At 41.8% G+C, this 18,674-nt stretch overlaps 1 protein-coding gene across 1 annotated transcript; it reads right to left on the bottom strand.

Moving 5' to 3' along the window:
- Nucleotides 1-290: 290 nt before the first annotated feature.
- SLC10A2 (solute carrier family 10 member 2) lies at nt 291-9,558 on the bottom strand. The gene is made up of 6 exons (XM_052785901.1): nt 9,137-9,558; nt 5,863-5,981; nt 4,624-4,712; nt 2,282-2,457; nt 1,511-1,668; nt 291-424 (listed from the first exon to the last, which is right to left on the bottom strand). The coding sequence occupies exons 1-6, from the start codon at nt 9,556-9,558 to the stop codon at nt 291-293; spliced, it is 1,098 nt and encodes a 365-aa protein (XP_052641861.1).
- Nucleotides 9,559-18,674: the final 9,116 nt, after the last annotated feature.

Below are 18,674 nucleotides of genomic sequence, written 5' to 3'. Positions count from 1 at the left end.
TCTGCCTGTTTTTTTTAGCAATAGCCCACCTTTATTCTGCCTTTCTTTAAATAAGACATAATAAAACATCAAATATTTTTAGGGAATTAGCTTCAAAACCAGATTCTACAATTGTGGCAGAAACCATGTTCAAAATCAAAGTAGAAATCTTTCATAAGTTAATCATTTTAAAGTCTTACTGTACAATATCAGCAGAACTTCTCCTTTCGTTAAATAAAGCAACGGCATGTGAAAAAAAAGTTTTAAGTAAACCGTATAACTTTTCAGCTGGTGGGAACAGAGGTAATTGTCTATTTGGTCTCATTTGATACAAATCCTCCATTTATTTTAGCATGTGATGACGTTGATTTTGAATCCTCTTTTTCCTCTGTTTTCTCAACATCTGTCTTTGTTTTGACCCGGTGTCTTCTGTAAACGCGGTAGCCTGGGAATCAGTATATATTTAGTATTAAATAAAGAAATTATAACAATTGCCTGAAAAGGACACTGTAGTAACATGTAGCCATGCAACATTTTCCTTCCTCCTATTGCTACAACATTCCAACACCTCCAGCCAGTTTCTTTAAAGCTATGTTTAATTATTTTATGTCAACAGCACTCATCACTGGAAAAGTACATTTAGAAAATAACAAGGAAAGCATTTTAAATTCTGCATTTGGTGTTTGACTGCTTTGTGTTCCTGTTGTGTGAAGTGACTTTTAAAAGCGTTGCCTGCCTCCCTGGGGAGGACTTCGGGCTCTTGACCCTCACTTCTACACGAGTCCCATTTGGCAGGAGCTGGGACAAAAAGCGGTTCGTCGGTCCCCACGCCGTTGCCTGCCGGAGAGGTGGGAGCCGGGGCTGTGGCTCGCAGGCTGTGTCCCCGGGGCAGTGCTCTGGTGTCGGTAAGACAGCTCTGGTTTGGGAGTGGGGGCTCGGCAGTCACAGCTGGTTTTAGCTGCGAGCAACCGGGATAAGACCCCGACCCTCGGCAGCGTAGTTGTAGGAGCAGCGGTGCAACTCATGAGAGGTGTACGTGGGAGGAAAAAGGGACCTTTACCTCTAAGGGAAGATATTTTCTCACATTAGCCGTGAAGCTAATGCCTGGTCTCTCAACAGCTGGTAGGAGGGAGAGTTTGTGCATGCTCGTGGGGATGGCCCTGATGGGCAGCTGTGTGCCCAGGCACCCTGGAGCGGTGGAAGAAGAGGTGTTCGCCCTTCCTTGGCCAAGGGTAATAACCATCCTGTGCTCAGTGGATTCTCACGTGCCCGCTTGTAGGTGGTAGAGATCCCACCTTGTGCTGAAAAAAGGGGTCTTCCAGATCTTGAACTGAGCCTTGTATATTCCTAGTTATGTACAGGGCACAGCACAGCGGCAATGCTCAGTACTCATTTGGGTCATTGTTTACTTAAATATTTTCCATTTGATTATTTTTATCCCCTCTTGTTTTCTCCATACCCATGAAAAATGAGACTGATGATAACAATAATGATAATTATAATGCTATAATAGAAAATATCTATACTTTACCTCCTAAAATTAGTAGTGCAAACAACAGCTGGAAAATGCTGTAGATGAGTGGGAAAGTAAACATCAGTTCAAGTTGTTCAGGAGTGAATGAGAGCTGTACTATAGTTGAACACAGCTGAGTGTTTTGCATGCCTGTTTCCAGAGACACTGTACGACATCTAAAGGGAATAACACAAAGACCATTGTGAAATAGCAGCCTGTGGGGCCCTTATTCTTTCTAGTAATCTGGATAAGCAAGAAACATACAGTAATGGATAAATAAGAAAATGGTATTCTTCAGCTCACATAGTCAACAAAACATTCCACAAGTCATATGGCTGTTACCACCGGAACACACACAATTTATGGCACTTCAGCAATTGTAAAGGAGTGTGATCCACCTTCAAGTCACGTACATGGCACTCATTATCATCTCCCTCTCCTGTAATGATGTTCTAAATTGTAGGCTGCCGCATCTTCGTGAGAAATTTTACTGCAGTCCTAACCCACTTATACGTCAGGTCTGTTTCACTTATTTGAAGTGTAGGACATGGGCACATAATGGGAAGACATATGAAAGATTGGAGGAAATAGTGTAGTCAGAATCTGTAAATAAACATGTGCACAAGAAAAGTTTTATCTACATATAGCATCCCAGAAACAGGGTTGGGAATGAGTGACTCTAGCATAGCTAATGTTTAGGAAGCATTCTCAGCATTGATTAATCATTAAATGAAACCTTTTTTCACAGTGAAAAAAGGCTACATGTCTTTGTCACAGAAAATTCCATACCTGTGCCAAGACAGACCAGCTACACGGGCCAGAAAGAATCCCAGAGAATAGCCAGCTGCTGGAAATATAGTGCCAATGATCCATAATTTGGGTGAAATAGTCCAGGAGCCTTTGTAGAGTATTCCCCCAACCACAGCAATGAGCACGATGAGGATCGCTCCCACAATGGAACCGATCTGTGAGGGGAAAGAGGAAGGGCTGTGTGAATAAGAGACCCCAACGAAACGTAATGGCATCAAACATAGCGTCAAACATGCCCATGAGTGTCTCTGAGTCACTGAAACCTCTTATTAAACATAAAACCTAAAGTTTACAGCAATATAATTCACAGCAGGCAGACAGATTAGATAGATAGCTGTCATTTTATCCAAACAGGAGATGTACAGTGTACTTCAATGTGTGACTACAGATATAGATCAAGGCACAGCTATAATAGGTATCTATAGCAGATACCTGTAAAACTAGTCTCTTGAAGCCTTGGCTATAATTGTAGTTAGAAATGGAGATTAAAAATAATTTCACAGGTGTGACGTGAGCGAGGAATGGTGCACACATTAGAAAAATTTCCCCAGAACTGTTGGGAAGCTGACAGCCTAATAGCTAGTATAATGCACTTTTCCTCCCCACTTCTTGGGCAGTCACACTCTATGCTCAGTGTAGCATATGTTAACTAGACGCTAGATTGTTAGTGATGGGAAATTATTTGCCAAGCAGAGGAGCAGATCTTTAATGTGGCTGAAAACTTGTGTTTGAAAACTGGCTGTGAGCTCATATAGCATTTCTACATAGACATAGCCACCGAGTTGTTCTTACTTCCTCTGGCTGAATGTACCGAGATATTTACCACTGCTTGCCAAAAAAAGTGGTATCTCACTCTCTTCTCAATATCGAAGTGAAATGTCTGCCCTTATGCTACATGTTGCCGAGGATCTCACCGGCAGACTTCTGGGGCTAAGCTTAGGAGAATCCATTTCTCAGCTGAAACGTGTATTCCCATCGAACTGACTTCATCAGTCTTTGGCTGAAGCCTTTTTAAGAGCACTGAATGAACAAGTACTTTTGTTTGACTGAACTATTAACCACATGCACCTGGGAAGAAGAAACATGGTCTGGCAATGACAAGCTCTTCTATTTCACCTGGCACACTGTCTTTGTGCCTTTATCTCCATTTCTCACTATATGGACCTTAATCTGACAGCTACGGCTCAATCTTTACTTGATGCTTCACTGTCTACATAAAGCAAACTGTCAATGGACCCTACTGTGGGTTGATCACCCACTTGGTAAGAAAGAAGATGAAATGGTGTTTTGCTGAGAGAGCAAGTAGAGTTTCTTTTCATGTGAGTTAACTGCTTACCCTTGCTTTTCCCTTAACTGATTAAACAGGAATAGTACAGTTTTGAAACCAGCACTCAATAGTACCCAAGTTCATAAGTAAGCTGTGAGTGCTTTTAAAAATACAACACAATAAGCTAACAGCTTAAGAAACAGAACTGACTTAAAAGGACCTTATTCGTTTTCTATGCTTCCTGGGCTGATAGCAGAGAAATGATAACCAAGTGTAGGTAGAATAACAGGTTGCCAGATTAGTTTTCCTTAAGAAAATTCAGAAAATATATCTGTTAACTAAGAATGGTTAACAAAGGACAAGGGTACTCAATATGTCTGACAACCATTTTAAACCTAAACCTAATGTTCAGAATGATTAATTTGCTGTTAACACTAAATGCAGCTAAGTTTGTTGTTGTCGTTATTATTATTATTTTGGTGAGAAAAGTTTTTGCCAAAAACCCGTATTTTTGATGCATCTGAAACTATCTTGCAAAGGCAGTTGAATTTTGTGAATTGTTTTGTTAGATTTTTTTAACAGTTGGAACATTTTCAGTTTTTTTTTTAATTAAAAATTGACTTCACACTCCCCCAAATTGCCCCCCAAAATCAATAAAGTGGTTTAAAAGTAGAAAATGGTTTTTTTTTGATCCAGGATGTGTTCATTTTTTATTATTTTGCAGAGAAAAACTTCTTCCAGTTGACCTGAATGATTTTCCTTCCAATTTCAGTTTACATTATAAACTGAACTCAATTACTAACATAGTTGTAGCCAAAGACAAAAGTAGGCTGTTTGGATAATGATGCTTTCTAATAACGTATGCAACTCATGCATGTTTGTGCAGGGGGAAAGCAATACATTTCCGCAGCGTCTCATTTGTTTTCTGCTGAAAACTTCCCGGCTCTTATGAAGTCAGATACTAATACTATGAATAGCAATGTACTGCTTCAGTGGTGCCGCTGATTCCATAATTTGTCCATATTTACTAATGCTTCAGCCTTATATATCCTACCTTAAGTATGATTTTTGCTTTACTAGGCCATCTGTGGTTAACATATATTCCAAACGAAACAGGAATTATAAGAGCTACCAGCGAAATTCCTGTAAAAAAGAAGAGAGAAGAGAAGTTGAGCCCAGGTATCATGCAGAAGTTCACGACAGGAGGACAGACACCGTGTGGAGCGGCTCGGGGTGCGGAGCAAGCCTTCAGAGGATGTTTCTGGTATGCGTCCCCCAGAGCACACATGCACGCTTTACCCACACCTGCCCATTTGCTTTTCTATAGAGTCTGTTATCTTTGGCAGCCTGTTGAAGTAATTGCCATTCTGCTGAGCTACATGCTCATTCACCTGCCTCAGAAAGGCAGACAGAAATTTGAGTGTGCTAATCATCACTATCCTGTGATGTGAGTAGCTATATTAAATGTTCATTTTGTCTGCAGGTGTTTCGCTACTGTACCATATCAACAACTGGGTTAGAGCTTCTTTTGTTTTGGCCTCCCCCCTCCAGTATTTATTTTGAAAGCGCAAGCAATGTATGTGATTTTTTTTTTTCCCCAGGACAATGGGAAATGAAACTGAAGAATATGAAAGTGACTCTGCTGGCTCTTAAGATTAGCACAACATGGAACCGCACTTGATAAACGCTAGGGCCACAGCTCAGCAAAGCACTGGAGCATGTATTTCCAAATACTTTGACTATTTTCTCTTTGTAGCTGGATGAGATTTTTGACAGGAAGTCAAATGAAGCCACTCCTGGCAGTGTAGATTGCAGCTTTTCAAAGAGACTCAGCAGTTTTAATCACTTGCTTAATTATCCACATGTGCTTAAGTACTTTGCCAGATTATGGCCTCAGCACTTAGCACTTTGCAGGATTGTGCCTTAAAGCTGTTACAAACACTTTCATCCAGGGGAAGCAGCTACTCCTGTGCACATTATTCTGTGTTCTTATCCCAGTACCACGCAGGTCTCCAAACTGTTTGGAAAGAAAAGCATGCACAATCTTGTGATAAATATCTGTATGCTAGTCATAATGACTTCAAATCTTTGTTCTGCAGAGCTGTGGATGGCGTGAAGTGACCTCGGTACGTAATTCCGTAGTGGAAGTTATTGGAAAGTAGGAGGATGAGTATATTTAGAAATCTCAGGTCATTTCTTCATGACTCTGCAGGATGATGGTATAAAGGTGGTTGTTACTAGAGGGAGGATAAGGGGAGAGTCAGGAGGGAAAGTGCTGGTTCACTGGACTCACCAATGCTGTCGTAGGGGAGCACAATTGCATTAGAATCAGTCCATATCTTGGTGTAAACAAAGAGGCAGAGTGGCATCATTCCCATTGCAAACAGTGTGGAGCAAGTTGTCATGCTGATGCTGCGAAGAAATTGGTTAGAGTGACAGTTCGTCTCACGCTAGCCTATAGTCTTTCTCATTTTCTTATTACGACTTCACAGCTTACGAAAGGTTGGGCAAAAAATGCTGCTGGCTACAGTCAATTTATCCTGTATATCAGGTTAGAAAAAAACTAAAGGGAAGGAATGGCTTCCGCTGAAAAGAAAGGAACATAAAATGTCAACGTGTTCTGCAGGCACAGAACAATAACTTTTAGTGCAAATGAGGCAGGCAGACAGGCAGCCATCAGGAAGGTCTGTCGGCAAGTCTGTCTGCGTGCTGCCTGTCCGGCTGGCTTCTGAGAGGGTGGCAAGCTGGACAGGGTCAGACGGACATCAAATGGAGCTTTCCGTTATACCAGCAGTTCTAGAGCGTTAAATTTTCACTCCAAAGTCAACAACATAAACCCAAAATATTACATCATTTAGGATGTGTGATGTAATAAAATTCCCTTTTCTGGCTTGTTTTGCTCTAGGCCAAAGAGTAGATGCTGAGAATTACTCGGTGAAGCTAATCGTAAGTATCGTTGCTTCCTTGGTTTGTGCAAAGCCATTTCTGTTTTAAAGTATAAAGTCTTGAAACCATCAGGCCTGATGCACCTTGTACTAAAAGATGCATTCTGCTGCAGGAAGGAGGAAAAGGCAAGACAGCTAAAATAAGGAGGAAATTCTCAGAATCTGAGTAGAATAGGTAAAATTATGCCTACAAATCACACTCCTCTGACATAAAAATAATGAGAAAGGGTTCTAGTTAAGGGACTTTGGAAACTTCCTTATGAACCTCACTTCTGATTTCTCTTCTGTGTTGCTTGCCCTCAAAAAAGCGACTACTGACCCCATCCCACAAACAGGGCAGATCCAGAGAACTCTAGAATAATTAATACAGAAACCACAGGAATATCTGCATTAATTTTGGTTCCTACCATGCTCTGCTTCCGAGTCATCGAACAGAACTTTGTAGGAGCCTCTGGCACAGAGAAAAAAGAGCCATGGGCTACAATTAAGGTCAGGTGAAGCCCCGAACGGATACAAGAGCTTAATTTTCCTACCTCCATATTTCCTACATCTTCATACTGTCCCTGTATCTACGTCCTGCTCCAAAGTCTGCACGTTCTCTAACCCCAGTCCCTGTGCTCACAGAAGCTCCCAGGGGAGCTGTGGAGGAGAGGAGATGGTGTTTCAGAAACAGTTGTTTTTGTGAAATATCAAGAGTTGTCAAACCCAGATGTCCCTATGGGAAGCTTTAGAGGATATCATCTGGGTCTGAGTTACTAAGAAAGGTATAAAACCTCATACTTCACCTCCCTGGGATTGCATGAGCAGTAGAAAATTAATTCCTGCTCTAACTTGCGGTCTGTTTGCACTGGGGCATTTTGAAGCAGGACTGTAGACAATGGTGATGAGTTGTTATGTATAAACATGAAATATTATCAGTTAAAAAAAACCCAAAACGTTGATATGATGGGCAGGCTTTCTATAATACTGTGCTAGCTTCGGAAACCAGCCAAGCTACTTGTACTGTTATTCTTCTATCAAGAACTGAAGATGCTTGCATTGCCGCCTCTGCTGTACCTCCCATATCCTCTGGTCCCTGCATTATTGTCACAAAGGTACTGACCCAAAGCCTTTGGCTTCTTAAGGTAAAGGTCTTTACCTGAAGAATAACCTTTTATAGGTATTTTCTATTTACTTCATCCTCTGCCAGCATCATGGGATATAAACCCTACTCATTTATAGCATCATCAATCTGGATTTTTACCATTGATTTCAGTGGCATGACTGAACATAAGGAGCTGATAAAGCACAGTTTAGCTCAGTGTATTCTTCCAAGGAAAGATTAGGACAGAATTTCAGACTTGTGCTGGATATCTTTCCATCTCTGGTTTCTTTGACCTGTATTTATTGAAATTAAGTGTCTTACAGTTCCTAATATCATAGGTCTTTCCTCCACAGTGAGGAAGTTGCTGATTAACAAAGCTGACCTCATACATAATTCAAAAGCTGGTACTACATTAACACTTGCATGTGACAGAAAAGTTCACTATTTTCAAAGGATGGAAAAAATGTCTTACTAAAGCTACAAATATTAACATTTTTAGTCTATTTGCCCTAGCTCCACATCTTTCTTACTTCTATTATTTTTTCCATTTCTGGTTCAGACTGGCATATGATAAATTGGATGAACGCTTCAATTTATGTTACTCTGTGGGAAACAGAGAAATGATCCTGTTTATTTTAGAGCAAAGCAATCAGGATATAAAAATAAAAAGATGGCTCATTTTTAAAGGCTGTTAGAGTTAATGAACCCCCCATGGAATTTGCATCAAGAGTAGGGTTCACTTCTCCTGAGTGTTTGTTGTCCTAGGCCATGCCAGGTGCCTTACATCATATCTGTTTCTGACTTCAGAGCACCCTGTCACCGAGACCATCGCGTTTTGCCACAAAGGAGTTTTTTCATTGCCCCCAATATGCAGAGGTGCCTTAGTCAGTGGCTTCTAGCCTGTAAAACTTTCCCTCAGTTTGAAGACTTTGCAGAAGGTGCCAGGAGCAGATAGAATTACCGCAAGTGATTTTCGTTTGTATTAGTTCCCAAAGAGAAAATCTATGCCTGTCTATTCATTGTATAGAACACAAAAGGAGGGAAAATATTTTTCTACAGGTGGTCTTTTTCAAGGAACATTACTTCAAGAACTATTGCATAGCCACTATTTTGTACAGAGGATTCAGATCCTAAAATCCTTCGTTGTATTTTTGTTTTTTTTACTGCCCAAGATGTCGAGAGAAACAAAATCACAAAAGTAGTTCTAACCTGGACAAAGATTTCGTAATCCTTAGTACCTTAGCAGTCTTCATAAATGCTATTTTCTGCAGGATCTGAAGATTTACAGTAAAGACATTTTCTAATATATACAATTCTGTTATGCTGTCTTTCACATGAATTCTCAATGCACCAAGGATATTTGCTATTCTGCTTATATTTACTACTGTTACAGAAACTAAGCGTCTTTATAAGAAGAAAGCTCCACCATGTGTGGGCCAGGAAGCTAAGAAAAAAAAAATCAGACAGTTCATTTCAATACGAAGTTTATAATGTAAAAAATCCAGATGAACTACTTAGAGAGCGGCTGTCTTTCTTACCTTAGGTCCATGTCTCCATCCACCCAGTAGGCAATGACATTGGAGGCTGTGCCCCCCGGACAGCATCCCATGATCAGCACCACGACAGCTTGAATAGGAAGCACGTTAAATACCAAGGACAGCAAGAAGGCTGTGAGAGGCATAATTCCAAACTGGCAAAGGAAACCCACAAAAATGCCCCAGGGTTTTTTTATGTGGCCCCAGAATTTCTTAACTTCCACATTACAACCCATGGAGAACATCACCAAAGCCAGCATAATTGTTAGAACAGTACTTAAAATTATGCTCAAAGTTTCATTAAAATTATCTTCTGGTAACACACAAGATGCGCCTTCGCAAATAGTAGCATTTGCTGGACAAGCTGTGGAGTTTTCTGCCAAAGACCCAGTGTCAAATTGCTGGGAAAGAAGGTATGTCTGCATTTTGAAATACAGAACTGCTCAGTACATCGGAGGCAAACTTTCAAGCCTGTGTAAATGGTTGTCAGTGACTCCTTTTAAATGATCCAGGAAGCAATAAGGTGCAATAAATACTTGAACACTTTTACTATTCTCGAAGGGTTTGGCACAGTGCTGATTCATATAGTTATAAAAGTTGTACTTGCTCAGTATGGTGACAATTAATCATTTATTCATATGATGATGAGGAATCCCACATCAAGAGAATAGCTGTGTTAATATTTAAGGGTGTAAAGGAGGCTTGTGGTGTAACTGAGTACAGGGAATGAGAATCGCAGGAGGAAGAGAAAGTTTAGACATCATTCCTTGAATTTCTTGCATGCCTTCGAGAGAGCCACTCATGCACGCGCCGTCACTGGCACTACGGGGGTCTGCGGAGTGAGCGACCGAGACACAAGAAACCACGAATAGAGGTCCTGAGCTAGGATTTGAAGCTGCAACTATTGCTAAGTGATGCAGCGTTCACCATGACACACAGGCTCATTTGAATGCGGTGGGATCCTCATTTGGTTGTGTTTCTGGCTTAATAGAAGTTATGACTGGAGTACAGGGATAACTCTAGCACAGGACTGCATGCACTTTTGCCTCACTTTAGGCTCCTGAATGCAACTTTTAGGTAATCTTTCAGCTTCCGCGTATTCCTGAAGATGGCGAGGATCCCTGGCCGCAGTTTCCCGCCGTGCGGTCCGCCAAAACGTCGCCTGCGTTTTTGGCGTTGGCGCGGGGAGAACCGCCTCTGCCCTGACACCTCCGGCCCGGGCCCTGGGTGACCCCCCCGGCAGCTGCCCTCCCCTGCTTGCGTCTCGCATTGCTCCCGGCCGCATCCAGCTCCACGCTGAGCTCATCGGGCTGGGGAAGAGAGGAGAGGGAGGGAGGGAAGGCAGCGAGGAGCCGTGGGCTGTGCTTATTCGGGCGACTTGGAGATTTACGGTCCTCCCGGCACCTTCTGCCAGGCGCAGTCGCGCTCGGCTCCAGCTTGGGCTGGAAACACGGCGGGCGGTGGGAGGAGGAGTGTGGAGTGGCGAGGGTGGAGGAGGAAGGAGACGCGTTTTCTGAGCCAAGCGTGGGGAGCGGGGAGCAGAGCTTTGGGCTTTACAGCTCTAGGACGGGCGCTGGGCACGCTGTACGGCGTGGCTAACGGCTTTTTGGGATGTGGGACCGGGGGAACTTCGCACCGTCCTCGGTGTGTTTGCCTCCCGCTGCATGTCCCCATTCTCCCACCCCTGCCTTGATTCACGTCCTTCTCTCACGTGTGCTTTCCTGTGGAAAAAACATCATGTATCAGTCAGTGCTTAGATATCTTTACTGTGCTTATCGCCCCACTAGGTGGATGCAGGGCAAATGTTCATGCACTGGGTATCAACATAACTTTGTGCCACTGATATTCTGTAAGAGCAAAAGAAGGTATGGGAGCAGCCAGGTGAGCTCTTCAAGCCAAAACAACAGCAGCAACAGCAACAACAACAAAACACTAGAAAGCCGGGATAATTTTGACTCTGCAGCATACTTGAATCTCAGTCTCAAGTTTTCAAAAGCCTACCAAAGTCATTGGGTCTTTCGATTGGTCAAAGGCTTACCCCTCAGGCTTCCTCCAAAATTGGGAATGTTTTCAAGGGAAGAATTTTGATGCTTCTTTACCCGCACCCAAGCTTTGGGGTAGAAGTAGCTTCAGGTGCAGATCTTAGACTAAAATCAAGTCCAAAAAATAAAGTGCAACTGACGCCCCCCAAACATCTTTAGTTTTCAATACAGAAATATCTTTTACTAGGGTAACATGCTAAGCCATAATTATATTCAGCAAGCAAGACTCCCTCTGAAAGCCTCAGCATTTTGTGCCTAACCTCAGTGTGCAAAATAATAGGCGTTGCTATTTTTTTTTTTTTTACTTTAAACCGTGAACCATGGAGGGGGAGCTGACTGCACTAGAAAGGATTTCCCAGCATGCTCAGATGGCACCTGTTTCTTTACAAAGGGGTCAGCTAAATGGCTGTATCTCCTAAGTCACTGTTGGGTGCCTGATGGGATAATGTCAGAGTAGCTTTATCCTCCCAGACAGCTGGCAAGTCCTACCCTGTGATTAGTGCCACATCTGTGTGACAATGATATGTCTAATAGAACAACAAGCAAGGTAATAAGGAGTAGATGAAAGGAAGAGAAGGCTACAAGATCTCAGTTTGGCAGAAAACTTATTCTCCTTATTACGCTTGCTTTCAAACAGAATGTTTTAGGAGCTTTTATTTTTCAATCCACATCTTTTAAAGGGCTAGTTAGGTTTTAAAAGCACGCCTGTATTAATAAAATAAATATATTTCCTATAAAACCTGTACCAGAGTCTGGGTTTGCACTTAAACTTGCTTCTTGTTGAATATAAAATTTTTGACTAGAGCATCTTGAAATCTCCAACAAGCCTTGGGGCCAGGGGTGACTTTCCTAGGCCCGTACATGTGTGAGATGCTGTGGGAACCCAGAGTGAGCGGTTTGGGAGAAGAGGTGAGGGATCTCCAACTCACAGCGGCTATTTATTTCTCAGGCAGAGCCTCACACAGGACCTTGCTTTCGCCTCCTCCCTCCTCCTGCCAAGCACGCGTCTGAGCTGTGAAGGGGTGCTCGATGCCATCCCCCAGAAAAAGCACAGAAGTGTCCCCGCTGTTGGTCTCCAGCCTCTGCTGAGAGGTAAGAGCGTCCAGCTCTCATTTTGGAGTTGGACACTCCTTCTGGAAAAGGAACGGAGGGGGACACCTTCCTGATCAGGCTCTGGGCTCGACCGAGGACAAACTGGGCATCAGCTACTCACATGTGTGGCCGTGTGGGTCAGCAGGTTGTGTAAACTTAATCTGTACTTACTGCTAGGTTTGCCTTCGTTTTTTCTCCTCTGTTGTAAAAGCAATGGTTCCGAGTCATTAGTTCATCAGCTAACTGTATAAACGCTTAGATCAGAAAAAATCCTTTCTGGAAACAGAACTGAGCCTTTCTGAATTCAACTTATTATTAGGCTGATAATGCCACAGTTTAGCACAGATGCTAACATCTATTTCAAGATATGATATCTCTTCCACGTGTTGTTAGGGAACTAAAACCATATCCAAGACATTGAAATATTTACAGGCACAGTTAAAAACATGTACATTGCAGGAGGTACAGTGTTATCAAGTAGGCAGGCGGCTCTCTTAGGAGTGCTGGATTTCAAACATTTCCCTAGTCTGTTTTGCTTTTTACAGCGTGCTTCTGGGATTTAATCCACATGCAGGCTAGTGGGAGAAAATGGATCAACAACCCCAAATTTGGCTGCTCTCTGTAAGTTTCCTTGACATCCTCAGGGAAAGCAGCATTTCAGAGATGGTTGTCAGAGGCACTGAGCTGTACAGCCTCTCTTTTATTGCCTGTTTTCCACCCGGGTTATGGTGCTTAACTGGTGAGATGGACTATGTACTGCTCTGTGAACCCAACTGGCATCTTTTGCCTATTCCTACTGCATGTGTTATTTAGTGTGATTTGACGCATTTGTCACTGGCGTTCAGAGAAGAAAGCAGTGGTGAGTCTTTTGGCATCTTGGTGATGATTAACACCCCCGGTCTGATTCTGGACACTGTCTGTCAGCATACCTCAAAAATGAAAACAATCAATATTTAGAGAATCACCAGCCTAACCGTATGTTCGCATCCCAAAAGTACTTGCTGTATTCTGAATTGTCTTCTTGAATTTCTGTGGTGATGAAGTTGCTAGCTTGTGCAAGTGAGTTTAGCGTCACTTCAGCAAACACACCCAGGCAGATGAAACCTGTAAGGATCTGTCCCTGTGCCGACAATTAGATAATTGATTTATCCATTAACTCAAGCAGTTATAAAACATGAATAGCAGTAAGTGCATACAGAGCCCTACACTGGGAGAGACAATTTAACAGTTTGTCTTTTACGGCTGTCTGGTGCTTATTTCTGCGATGTTTCTCTTAATGAGACTTATGAATCTTCCCTGTCTGCTTAATTCAGACTCTGAGGTGCTTCTTAGTATATTTATGTCTTGGTTAGACGAATCTTTTCTTTCAGATAATTGATTTCCTAGAGGCAATTACCTGCTTTTTACCACCATCTTTAAAAGAGAGACAGCAGTTACACCTAGTATTGGTGACCTTGTTTATAACTTTAAACTTTAGTATAACTATAGATGGAAGATTTTTTTGTTTGTTTGTTTGGAAAAAGTTGTATGACATGATTGGAAGTTTATAGAGGGCATTAAGAAAAGAAAATCTCCATGGAATAGCAGGAGAGAAACTTATGACACTAAAATACATCTAGCTCAAGATAGCTTCCTAAAGAATACCGGAAAGTCAGCTGTAAAGCTGATTTACTGAATCTTTACATTTACAGTTATACATTTCACTGTCTGGTGCATACATCTACATTCTGCCTGTTAGACTCTTTTGCTGAGTCTCAAATGAAACACCAAGGGCATGGGTGCTCTTGCATTTGGCTGTTGATGAACCCAGCTGGGAAAAAAACCCTGATGCGGTACATACTTGGATTACAGGCAAATTTAGCTTGCTGGTGTACTACCCCTGAGAGATGCACCTTACACCCATGGCTGAACTTCTGCACACACTTAGTAGTTGGTTTGAGGGATACGGTTCTGCTATGATTTGTCAGAACTCTAAATATTGTCTGTGCAAGGAGAAATACATAGAGCATTTATATTTTCTGATACATTTCAGCCTTGCCTATCTAAATCATGACAGAAAGTGTAATCTTTCAGTGTACCCATCGTCAGTAGCCAAATGCAAGCATTTTCAATAGAACAGAACATCTCATCCCCAAAGTGGATAGTTACTATGCAACTGCAGGTAAGAGCATGCAAAAGCCTTAAAGAACTTCACTCTTTTTTGATATGTGTATGAGGGGAAATCTGCACTTCCATGCTGTTCAGCAAGGACTGTCTGCTATGAGACAAATAACGAAAGGCTGCCAAAAGCATAAGCCAGCCTTTTGGCTGCCAAACTGTAAGGGTGATCTCTGACATCGATTAAAAAGCTGAAAGATAGATAATTTCATACTAAATCAAAGAAATGAGTCATGCTACCACCTATAAAAGTATAAGTTTTTGAATTATTCTATTGGGTTGGAAACCCTTAATAAAAGCATGTTTTTCATGTTTCTCAGCAAGGATTGACTTTGGACTTTAAGGGCTAATACACTATGCTAATATTTAAGTGCCTTTCCCTGTCCTTTCAAAGGTGTAATTTTAATTAGTAGTAAGGCTTAATTTGGGATAAGTGGTCAAAAAAATTAGATGTTTAAATTCTAGATCAAAAGTCTGATTGATTTTAAAGTCTGCAAGGTTAAAGAAAATGAAGTTGTTATAGGAATTTTTATACTCTTGGGACCAAAATTGACTCTTCTAATTTCCATCAGAAGGGGAAATGACTTATGCTGTTTCTCGTTTGCTGTTGTCTTGGTTTATGACATTTATCTTCTGGCAAGTAGCAAGGAACCAGTGTTTTTGCCTGCAGTTCCGATGCCCTTTCCCACCACCATCTAAGCCTTGAACCCGTCTGCCCCTTTTAAAATTCTTATTTTGATAATTGCTACATGATTTTGATAATTTGTCTTTGACTGAAATAATAGTAACAACAACAACAACAACTAATTTAATTGTTCTATCTGTTCTTTTGAGAAGTAAAGTTAGAGCACAGAAGGCACAGAATTAAAGTAGAATAAAACTGATAGTAAGTAAATAATGCCCACGCATTCATTTACTTGTCAGTGGATGGGACGTATCTTATCAAGGAACTAAGCCAACACAGCAGAAGCAGAGCTGTAGATCAAAGCATCTGGTGCTGAGGACTCTTAAAATTTCCCTACATGTAAGTTGGATATTTAACCTCAGAATAGGTTTAGTGTGGTCCCTGATCTAGGTGTCCCTGTCACGTGTGCCTTGGAACTGTCTGAAGGATCAGTATTGGGTTTGGATCCATATGTCCCAAATGGGGACATAAATACTGGAGCGCATCTGCAAATGTGCAATGGGCTTTTTTGGCTTAGTTATAACCTGTTGAAGGAAACCAGTCTGCACACACCCAAAACTGCTCTGCAAAACAACCTGACACAGAGTAAATGGGAACAGTTTGGGGATTTACTTCAACACTGCTCTAGCACTCCAGGCCAAAACAGCAAAGGGGGTTCAGCCTTGGGGTACCCACGTCATCTGCACCGGGCTGGCTGACGTGCCGTGGGCGATGGGAGTTCTGCGTCCTGCAGGGGGGGTCCCGGGCGGAATATCCTAGGACATCGAAAATACCATTAGACACCTACGTTTAGACAGCTGAACCCCAGTCTGGATGGCCGTGCTGGAGAAGGTGAATCGTGCCCTGATGTGCCTGAGGCTCTCTGCTGAGGGTAAGGTAAGTCTCCTCTGAACAGCTCTGAAGCAGACGGCTACACTGGGGATGTTGAGAGCCAGGTTTTATAGAGCACATTCTCTAATGATCACAGAAACAAGAAATTTGAGGAGAAGAAATCTTACCAAGTTCCTCCTTTTAGTTTGCCCGGGGAGTTGAATAGGAGCAGAAAGCCATGCAGCTGGAATTTCTTCATGTAAGCACTGAGCGGCGCTGCTGGGAATAGGAAAAACAAGGGAAGGAGAGGAAATGGAGAAGTAAAGCTGTGGGGTTTCTTTATGTTTTGGGTTTTTGTTTGGTTGGTTGGTTTGTTTTGTTTTTCTCCCCATCCTTCAACAGATGTTTTGCTTTGAATTAAGGTTTTATTAATGAAGGCAAACAGATTCGTTAATTGAGGAGGCTATGGCCCTGTGGTGGTGCAGACGTCCTGGGCCATGTTGCGATGTCAGGACCAGCCAGTGTTGTGTTCTTGTTTTGGCTGCAAGTGCAGTGAGTTGGGAGAATCTGGTACTTTCTTGTCCTGGTTTCATTACAGTGAGTTAGGATGATTAGGCACTCCCTAACCATGCCTGAAACTCCTGCTGCCTGGATCATGGCCCGCCCTGAAAGGTGCCAGAATTATCTGACAAGAATTGTGGCCAGAATGGAAATATACTGACCAAAGTCAATCATCTCGTAATCCTATAAATAGCTCTCCTAAGTGAGACACTTTGAGCTCTCCGGGACCACAGCGGGCTGTGTAATCCAGTATCTCCCCCTGAGCTGGGACGTCTCTCAGGGTGGATTTCGTGAGGATTTCAAATAGTAGATTCTGGGAGGATTTCAAAGAGTAGATTTCGTGAGGATTTCGAAGAGTAGATTTCACGAGGATTTCCAAGATCGTCCGCTGATAGATGCTGATAAAGAAGAAGGGGTCAAAGATCGTCTGCTGACAAATGCTGACGAAGGAGAATAGTGAGTAATTCACTATAATTAGATTTCCTGAAGTTTCAAAGATCATTTGGTACCAATAATTTACTACAATTGGCAAAGAGAGAAAAATCTTAATCATAGGTTAACCTCTATATCTGTGCGTGTGTGTTTGTGTGTGTGCAATTCAATTTAGGAAACTTTGTAGTGTTAATTATAGCAAATTTTATTAAAACACTCTGGTAATTGGCTGATGATTAAGTATTGTTAAAAATCGTACGACTTAATCTTGTGATCTACCGTAATAGTGTTAATAAATCTTAAATTGCTGCTACCTCAAAGTTGTATGGGATCTATACTCACTCATTCCCCTACAAATTGGTATAGTAAGTGAAGGGGAGTTTTTCCTTACCCTTTATATTAATTGCATTAGACATAAACTGTTGACCAAGTCTGGGACTAAGTCTGGATCCAGCCGCACCTAGACTCCTCTCTGAGAAGGAGTTTAGAAAGCAAGGGGGTCCTTTCTGAACCTCAGTGGGAGCGTCTCCCTTACCCTTTTACTTCTCCGGTCTCTGGGTAAATAATTTTAAATTGTTTCTAACTCGATTTTCCTTTGTATGTTTCTTCCATGTAGTAAGTAATAGAGTGAACCTTTCCATTGAACTTTGGTAAGTCACGCTTTTACAAATTCCCATTAAAATAACTTTTTGCTAATACCTTTGACAGTGATTCTTTAAGTGATTTAAATCACTCATTCACAACAGCCCCCTTCTCAAAACAGGGCTGGTCTCTGAATATGGGAGAGGCAGCTCCTTAGCATTTCTTTTTCTCAGTTACAGCAGAGATTTAAACTTGGGACTTCCACATTGCATGTTGGGAGGTGCTGGTCTCGGACTGTCTTCAGAGGAGCAGCTTTACCTGTACAGCTCAGTGGGCAGACGTGGGACCCATATATGCCATCTCTTGGGTAGGTACTCTAATTACCAGGGACTATCCTCAAATCCTGCAGATTTATAGAAAGTTCTGGGTCAGGCAGAAATACATTTTTCTGGTGAATATCAAAGAATAATCTCTTCATTAAAACTGCCTTGGTAAAAGGTGGTAAGATTTAACTAATGCTGATTCTAGAGCTTTTTGATTGCATAAGATGAGGTGTGAGGGAGGGGAATCAGCTAATGGTGGTTACAAGCTTAACATCTCACTTATGCTAGATGCAGTGGAGGGCCATAATAAGCGCCACTTCCCACTAGTTCTTTTTTTCCTTCTAATATTTCTCATCATCCTTCAACATATGGAAAACGCCAACACTACAGGCACAGAAATGAAGAAAAATGAAAATGCAAAAGGGTATCCATTGCATATATAAATGACATATAACGAGACACCTATTTTGAAAAGCCAGTCTAAAACAATTACCACCTTCTCCTCAGGAAAAAATTTATCTGTGTGTTCATCTTCTTAACTGAATTTTAATTTTCTTAGAACACTCATCTTCATTACAGTGGCTAATACTGGCTGGGACTGCATAAGGTTTCCAGGCCTTTAAAACTTTCAGCTCTTGATAAGACTGATTTCAGTGACTTGATTAGCTGTTTGTTTTCAGAATACCTTTTATTACCAGCAGACACTGTTTAAGAGTTCTTTAGGATTTATCTTAATATCTACAAGGTCAAATATGATTGTAAAACCTTCAGGAATGCTACGTAGATGCAACTTTATCTGGGAGCTGCTGAACTCTCAGCACTTGGGAAATTTGAGCCACCTACCTGGATATTGGAAA

Source organism: Harpia harpyja, chromosome 4 (genome assembly GCF_026419915.1).
Source record: "Harpia harpyja isolate bHarHar1 chromosome 4, bHarHar1 primary haplotype, whole genome shotgun sequence".
Classification (NCBI taxonomy): domain Eukaryota; kingdom Metazoa; phylum Chordata; class Aves; order Accipitriformes; family Accipitridae; genus Harpia; species Harpia harpyja.
The sequence above is the reverse complement of the archived record's forward strand: the minus strand, read 5'-3'. Positions and strand labels throughout refer to the sequence as shown.